Genomic DNA, 8,287 nt, shown 5'->3' with positions numbered 1-8,287 from the left:
CATGTAGATGTGTTGTGAAGCTTTATTGCAAGCAATCTGCAGAAACCCCAGGAATAAATTAGAGGACGTGGGCAGTTTCTGGCCATTCTCCGCCAGGAATAAGCAAAATGCTGTCTTCTTGGAGGAAGTATTGTATCTTAAATGAGAGAGCGGGAAAGGCATTGAGAATGAGAAGCATTATAATTTTGTCTTAGAAACAGCATGCAGAGAACTAATATACTTATTTAAAAATCAGATCCAAATCATAGCAATAGAGAATACTCCCACTAAATTGCCATTTCCTCTAATTTTTGTTTAAGATCCAAATAGTTAAAATGCACACTAAAGGTTATTGATGGCTTTATTTCTTTTAAAAAAGAAATAGACCCGAGTTTTCTTACTGGAGTAGAAATTTATGAATCTTCTTAAATTAATTACCCAGGGACTTGGAAGCCTCTGGTGCATGTGGTCTTCCCTTACTGCTTTCTTGTTCCCATGTCATTTTTAGTTAAAAAAACTTAACCGTTCCCAACGTGGGGATTCCCGTTAGAAACCCCTAGCAAGTGAACTTGTACTGGGGATCCTTGTGCTTTCCCAGTCTGTCTGTATTTCCCCAAACAGAACTCAAGTTGTAAACACAGGGGTAAAGCATGTTTCTCATTCCTGCAGTTTTAAAATTTCAATTTTTATGGAAAACACAAGTTCACAATCTCAATTTTTAAAATCAGTGTGAAGTGTGAAGGTGTCCAAATAGGCTATTTAGAGATCCAAATAAAGGACCAACCAGACACAGAATGCTCTTAACTCAAATCTAGACAGCGTTCGAACAGTTCTCAGCACTGAGGGCATTCACAGACCTTACAATGCAGGAACACATCTGAACAGAGGGGCGACTTGGACAACGAACCGCCACATTAGTGGCACCACTGCCAAATTTTCAGATTTAGAGGCTCTGGTGAAGAATTAAACCCGTGGCAATTTTCAATGTTGGTAGCATCTTCGATCAAACAGTTCAGCACTCCGAGACTGGACAGCTCCATAGGCCGGGCTCCGGACGGACGCAGCTCTAACTCTAATCAATGTACTCATACTCATAGCCAGACTGTCAGCGACAGCCAGACTCATTAGCGATTTACTGAAAATCCTCCAAGACTTCCCTTTAAAAACAAAACGACTTCCACATTTAATTGCCTATCTAAGAGAACATACGCAAGAAATTAGGAGAGCTAAATTAAATTTATTAATAGGAGAGCTTGATGGTGCTTAATTCAGAAACCAGAGCTCTGACTGCTGGGGCCTGATGAAAAGTAAAGAGAAATAGCAGGGACATAATTAAAAACATGACTTTTACCGTCCTCGAAATTCTATAAATTCTTTATCTATCCTTGGGAAATGAGTAAAATTGAAAGCCATCAAAATTATTGGACTTCTTAAAAATTGGATTGGATGAATGAAAGGTGTTTATGAGAAGTCGATGACTCCGGATCTTATCATCCAGGAGGACAGCACAGTATAGTTAATATGTTCCTTGAGGGACTAGAATGCTGACGTCTTTTTCTGATACCCGATCATTACGTGACTGTAAAAAAAAAAAAAAGGAAGTCATTCCATGAATAAAAATCCGAGCGCGACAGCGCAACAAAATATTCTGTACTTAAAGGCCATAGGCAGACAGATGTTGACAAGAAAGGCTCTTTTAAAATCTTGCTTGGATAGATTTCTGCTAACTGCACATATAAATAGGAGCAGAGGGCCAGTCACCTCTGTAACCAGCAGCAGAAGCCGCAGCTTCAGACGCAGCGAGAGAGACCTCAGAGCAAGGAGAGCGCGGCCGCCTGCGCAGCTGCCTGACGGGCGGCTCCCACAGACGCCGGCTGCGCCGCGGCCCTCCCTTCCTCTCCTCCTTCGACTTTCCCTCCTCCTTAATTACTTACTTCTTTCTCCCAGTGGACTTACGACCACTTTGCCCCCTCCCCTACTGTAGCTCGTCGCCTTCCCTTTCTTCCTTCTACATCTCTCTCCTCGCCCCCTTTTCTCGGAGTCACGCTCCCCCCTAGTTCTGTGCGTCTACAAACTTTTGAACAGAATACTGGCCTCAGCAAACAAGTCCTCCAGCTCCTCCTGCTGCTCCTACTCATTCCTGCGGTTTCTCAGACAATAAAGCCAGACGGTGATGCCTCTTGGGTTGTGACTTCAGCGCAGAAACTTGGACACCCTTTGCCCGCCGTCCTACTTGGCAGCAAACTGAGCGTCCTTCTAGCAGCGGTAAGAGTGGTAAGGGAAAAAAATCTTTCCGAACCAAATGACTCACTTGACTGCTGAATCTTTCGCCATCATTAGGGTACGACGAGTTAGCTTTCCTTCCATCAGGTCTGGAGTTTTTGGGCACCGGGTACATACATATATATAATTTCTTACTGTAGAGGGAGGCCAAGCGGCGGGGCACGCGCGGGCTTTCAGTAAGAGGTATTCAACTGTGGGCGCGGGAGCTTCGCTCAGACCCTCCCCTTGCCCGGGGTGCTCCTTGGGGTTGACGGGTGGAAGGCCAGGGGCGTTCTGATTGCTGTGTGTCTTCTCTGCCATCCTGCGCAGAATGACCATGTGTAGCGGAGCTAGGCTGGCCCTGCTGGTCTACGGGATAATAATGCACAGCAGCGTCTACTGCTCACCTGCCGCCGCCGGCCTCCGTTTTCCAGGGATCAGGTAGGTGCTGAGCTGAGGCTGGAGTTTCCCTTCCCCCGACACCTCTTCGTGGTCGCCCTCCTGCAGTTCCTCGGTCCCTGCTACAGCCACCTCCCTAATACGCCCTCAGCGCGCCGCCGCCGGCCTGGGTCCGACTGCTGGCCGCTGGCCCTGGCTCAGCCGGAGGGCCGCGGAAGCTCTACTGTGGCTCGGCGCCCCTCCCCCAGCCCGCCGCAGCCCAGCGGCTCCGGTGGAGGCGCGAGCGGGAGAACCCTCCCCTCCCCCAGCCCCGCCCGCCCGCCCGCCCGAGGGGGCAGGGCAGGGCCCGGAGCGTGACTGCTTTTCCTTATCCTTACTTCAGTTAGGAGAACTTCGGCTTCCGGAGCCGGGCTGGGGGTATTGAGGGTTGGGTCCCCTGGACTTATCGGGGCGGGGGTCCCCTCTCTCTCCTCCGCTCTCCCTCTCAAGTCAGTTCGAATTCTTTCCCCTGGAAGAGCTTTCTCTTAAGTAATATGTTTTCCAACTGCATTTGAGTCTCATTGTCTTGGCGAGGGCGAGTGTTGGCTGGGTATGGTTGAAGAAAAGCAATTTGAGAGAAGGGAGAACAAGAATGAGTCTGAGAGGCAGGAGGATAAAGGGACGAAACGGATGCAAGGAGGGAGGAAGAGAAAGTCAGTAGGCAGGCACTAGGACAGCCCTGGAGCCCCAGACTGGAGTAACCCTAGCTTTGTTCTTAATCCCTGGTTTCTAATCGGCCGGCGTCGGGTCAGCGGGAGAATGGAAACTCGCTTTGCAGCGCAGCGTCTGCGCCCCGGGGTGCACTCGGCTCCCTGCAGTGAGCAGCGCGCTCTGCCCGCCAAGCTGCTTCTCCAAGCCGCGCCCAAGAACGTTTCGCAGTAGGGGCCGCTGACCATTGGTTGGCGGGAGAGATGGATTCTGGCTTCAGTATTAGGATTCCGGCATCTGGAAACAGGGCAGGGATGGAAGCGGCTAGGAAAACCTAGGGATTCCAGGCAGCTAGGCCAGGGCAGGGGCGCGTCGCCGAGGGAAGGCTGGGTGCGAGGCGGGAGGACGGACGTGCTTGCCAAGTTCTTACCACTCCAGGGATAGAGGAAAGGCGAGCGGAGTAACGAAGTAAGACTCTAACAGCCCCAACAGAGAGCTGCTTGCCCTGGCCACTTTGTGAGTCTCTCCAGCGGCCTAAAGCGAGGGGTTTTGTGTTTTGACCCACTTCTTCCTGTCCTGTATCCCATTGAAGTATAGAGGCGATAGGTAAGGGCGACTTCGAGACCGCTGTGTGCCTGGGGGCTCTCGGCCCCCCGCTGACCATTTCCCGGAGTCCCAGAGTTGAGATGCAGTCCCACCATCCTGCCATTGCCAGCAGATTAGCGCGAACTATTTACTGAGTGGGTTTAAAATCCTATTTTATCTCCAGCTATTTTCAAAGTCCGTGTGCCTGGCACTTGCCCTTAGCGAGAGGCACCGGAGCGCGCGGACTTGCCACAGAATGAGCCGCCGCCAAACTGGCTAAGTTTAGGGGCATCTATTATTCATGTTCCTGCCAGATCTTCTCCCGCCTAAAATAGAAGCCGGAGGTTCTCCGTGACCTACATCTGCGCGGGGTAGGGCTCCCCTGGGTTTGGAGGCTGGGTGGGGGTGGCTGCCAGAGTTGGCCGCCTCACCCTCCTCATTTGGCCCCGGGCCTCTCCCATCGGGTCTCTGCGTAGGCTGGAGCCTGGTCTCCTAGGGCCTTTCTCGTCCCACCCTTTGCAGCTTGTGGCGGGCAGGCTCAGGCGCCAGGCTGGGGATGGTGGGGTGGTGGTCCTTTTTGGTGGCCAGGTTTCCAGGTCAGCGGAGACGCCTCGGCTTCCCAGGACTCGTTGAAGCCGGGGCCCCTTTATCCGCGAGAGGTGGGGTGGGAACTTCTGTGGGGTGTACGATCCTCCTCCGTAGCCCTTCCCCCACCCCTGTCCTGGAAGAAGAGGCAACTCTCAGTGCGGACCTTTAGGAAGAAGGAAAATCAGTGCGATCCCCTTTCTTCGGGTCCCCTCGGAGTTGGGGAGGCACCTGTACTGACTTAGTCTTTCTGCCCCGGCTACCCCGGCAGGCCGGAAGACGAGGCGTACGATGAGGACGAAAACCCGCGGCTGGACTTCTCCGACTGGGACCCGCCGCGCGCGGGAAGCGCCGCCTCCGTGCTGGGGGACGCCTACTACTACCCCGCGGAGCAGAGGTACGGCCCGCGCGGCCTCGGCGCCTCCCCGGGACCCAGGAGACGGAGGGGCAGGAGATGCCCCCCTGAGTAGGTTCTTCTTCCTAAACTCCCTCCAGCCCCCCCCTTCTCCTGGCTGGTTCTCATGAAAGGGACAGAAAGTTAGTAGGGGGCCTGTCTGTGTGGGCTTGCGGGCCGCGCGGGGACGCCCTAAAGGTCTGTGGCTCCAGGAGTGGCAGTAGGTGCGCTCCCCGCCGGTCGTCCCCGTAGGGCAGGACGAACTCCCGTGCCTGGCAGTCAGTCCTGAACATCCCGAGAGTTAGGCGCGAGGTCTGTGTTTCTGGGGCTTTCCTTGTCGGCCTCCCGGAGCGCTGAGGAGCAGCCTGCCTACATGGGGGTCTGGGGTGGCTACCTGGGGACAGAGTCGGTGATCCCGGGCGTGGACTCTTCCTCCCCGTTAGGGATGTCGCCCACGGGATCCTTAACAAGGCGTACCGCAAGGTGCTGGGTCAGCTATCCGCCAGGAAGTACCTGCAGACGCTTGTGGCCAACGGAGCGGGGTAAGAGCTCGCGAAAGAGTTAATCGGCGCACGTGGGCATGAGCGCGCGCTGCCTGGGCGGTGCCTTGTCTACGTCTGTGCGTGCACGTGGGGCCCAGGGTGCGTCGGTGCCGCGGGTCTGCGGGGCCGGACATCGGCCGCTGGCGGAGGTTTGGAGGCTGCACCCTTGACTGGAGGGCTGTCAAAGGGCGCGGGCGGGAGAATCGGGGAGTTTGATCCGTTTTGACTATATATACAAAAAAAAAAAAGAAAAAAAAAAGGAGGTCCCCTCCGCTAGTCATTAAAAATCTTCAAACTTCACAGGACGACTTGCTATAATTCCCTCTAATCATGACTTAAATAAAAAACATTTCTTTTACGGTAAATTCAAATGGAAACCAACAAACATCAAATTTGGACACTTAGGGAAGCAGTTTTTGCTTGAGCCAGACGAGCACAGGGCTTCCGTGGAGCATCAGCAGAAGGCAACATTTTAATAAAGCCCGTGGGAAAACAGATTACAGTTTTCGCAATGAATAATTCATGCGATGAAAAATATTACCTACAGCCTGTCCACTTATATTATTATCACGTTTTTCAACTTTGCCTGCGGAACGGGAGGAATGCTCATGACTGAGTAGGAATTGCAGGATCCGCGTGGCATCCGGGCTGCTTTGGCTATTTTCTCTGTGTGGGGGAGGGGGGCGCGGTGAGAGGAGCAGTTAGGATAGTTCAGCGCAAAAGCTCGGATGGTCAGATCTCAAAGGACAGCGTTTGGAGGGGAGAGGTCAGGCTTATGTTGCGTGCCCTTGGATGGGACCTTACTCCAGGCGCCTTCCTTTAGGACTCAAGTGCCAGGAGATGCTTGGCGGGGAGGAACGCGGAGGGGTTTCCATCGGAGCCCTTCCGGGGGCTGCCTTCGGACGGAGGGTGGCGGCGCGGGAGGCTGTGAGAGCCTGTGGCTTCTCTGAAACGGGGTGGGGTGCAGCCCCCTGCTTCCCGCAGCTGTTGAGCCTGTTTCTCCCGCCCGCCACCCGCTTCCCACCCCTTTCCTTGCAGCGGGAACCTAGGCGGCGGCGCGGAGGAGGACTCGGAGCCGCTCTCCAAGCGCCACTCGGACGGAATCTTCACCGACAGCTACAGCCGCTACCGGAAACAAATGGCTGTCAAGAAATACTTGGCTGCTGTCCTAGGGAAAAGGTATAAACAAAGGGTTAAAAACAAAGGACGCCGAATAGCGTATTTGTAGCGATGAGTTACCAGCTACCCAGTGTATACAACCCTGACACAATGAAAAGTCAATTTTCCCAACTGACTGAACAGTCATCACTCATGTGTTCTATTCAAACATGTATTTATGTATGAAGTAAGCCATTAAATGAATATTTTGATAATAATATTGTTTTTCTTTTTACAAAGCACTAGAGAATGCACAGATATACTTTGTGGACCAATTATTGATATAGATATATTATAAATATATATATTAAGAATATATATATAGGTATAATAGATAGCTGTTCATACAGAGTGTGCACAAGGATTGAAAATTCGCCTGAGCTGTTTATGTTTTTATATAAAATAAATAGAAAAATAGACAATCATTGTTTTGAATATTACTCCTATTTTTGTAAACTGGAATTAAAAGGATAGTATTTTTATCCATGACAGGCCTGAAGATATTAATACTGACCATTTGCTACTGTACATAAATAATGATGCCCTGCTCCAGGGAGATTTTGAGATAATGATTTGAAAGAATTGCTGAAGGGCATTCTTTCCCAGTGAGTCTCTGGGGCAGGCTGCTTCAGTCCCAGCCGAACTGAACTAGGCACTGTCCCCCTCACTGGATGGCAATTCCAATACTTCTGCTTTCTTTGTTTCTATTTTTATGTGTATTTGTCTCTGTTCAGACCCTCAGCCCAGAAGAAAATTCTGATAAAACAAAGCTTGATCCAAACTGTGCTTCTCCCCAGAATTCACACCATTTCTTGGGAGAAGAGTTAGGGGGTTGTACAGAGACAGAGGCTTGGGTAGGAAGGCGAGTCTTTTCTGTACTTCCCGGAAACCCAATATCCCAAGGTTAAGGCAATTGGAACAAAGTGAAGGAAACGTAGGTATATGGGAGGAGGCAGGGCATAAGGCAGGAGGAGGGGGACCTGGAGAGGGACTGGTTTGGGCTGCTGCACCAGGTCTGGGACACTGGCGGCAAGCCGAGTCCCACCGTAGGTCCCCTGCCTGACTGACTTTTGGTCGCTGGATATTGGGAATGGATGCAAAGTACAATGTGTTTTTCTCCAGTGCTGTCCATGCTTCTCATCTTGTGAAATGACTAGGCTCCTCCCCTTTGAACCCTGCTCCGTTGGAGCCAGCCTTTTCTTTAGTGGTTTTCTGAAGACTCTCTTTCCCTCCCTCTTGCACTGTTTAAGAACTGTTTATCATTTTTCATTCACTTCTCTTAAACTTGTGAAAGCTTCTTACTTTTTTTTTGTTGTTTGATGCAAGTATTTATTGTAAAGTTTAGGAACCCCTGTGTAGTTACCACTAAGTAATTATGCACTAAATATGAACCTTTTGTTTCTTGTTTATTGAGTTTGTAGGTAAAATGTATTTTTATACATTATGGCTTATTGCTTAGTAAAAATTATTTCATAAAACCAACCTTTGTCATATTAGAATGTGTAGTGTTCATGTTGCTCAGTTTTACTAACTGATAAATCATTTAAACCTCTTCTTCATATGTATGAGTACTATCTTATATTTATGGTCAAGAGTGAGGTATGCAAGCTCCAAGGGACCCTGAGAACCTCCCTTTGTATCTTTTCTTGGCTACAGAAAACATGTCTGTTTCCTATCAATTCCTTGAACATGTCCA

The 8,287-nt window shown here is 50.8% G+C and overlaps 1 protein-coding gene across 1 annotated transcript; it reads left to right on the top strand.

The window, feature by feature from the left end:
* The first annotated feature begins 1,647 nt into the window (after positions 1–1,647).
* On the top strand, positions 1,648–8,073 carry ADCYAP1 (adenylate cyclase activating polypeptide 1). The gene is made up of 5 exons (XM_036905831.2): positions 1,648–2,244; positions 2,572–2,682; positions 4,769–4,894; positions 5,335–5,433; positions 6,472–8,073. Exons 2-5 carry the CDS (start codon positions 2,573–2,575, stop codon positions 6,659–6,661), a joined length of 525 nt encoding a protein of 174 aa, XP_036761726.1. The 5' UTR covers positions 1,648–2,244; position 2,572; the 3' UTR covers positions 6,662–8,073.
* The last annotated feature ends 214 nt before the right edge of the window (positions 8,074–8,287 follow it).

The sequence above is a fragment of the Manis pentadactyla genome, chromosome 6, assembly GCF_030020395.1.
Source record: "Manis pentadactyla isolate mManPen7 chromosome 6, mManPen7.hap1, whole genome shotgun sequence".
Lineage (NCBI taxonomy): Eukaryota > Metazoa > Chordata > Mammalia > Pholidota > Manidae > Manis > Manis pentadactyla.
This window is presented reverse-complemented; position numbering and strand designations above follow the sequence as displayed.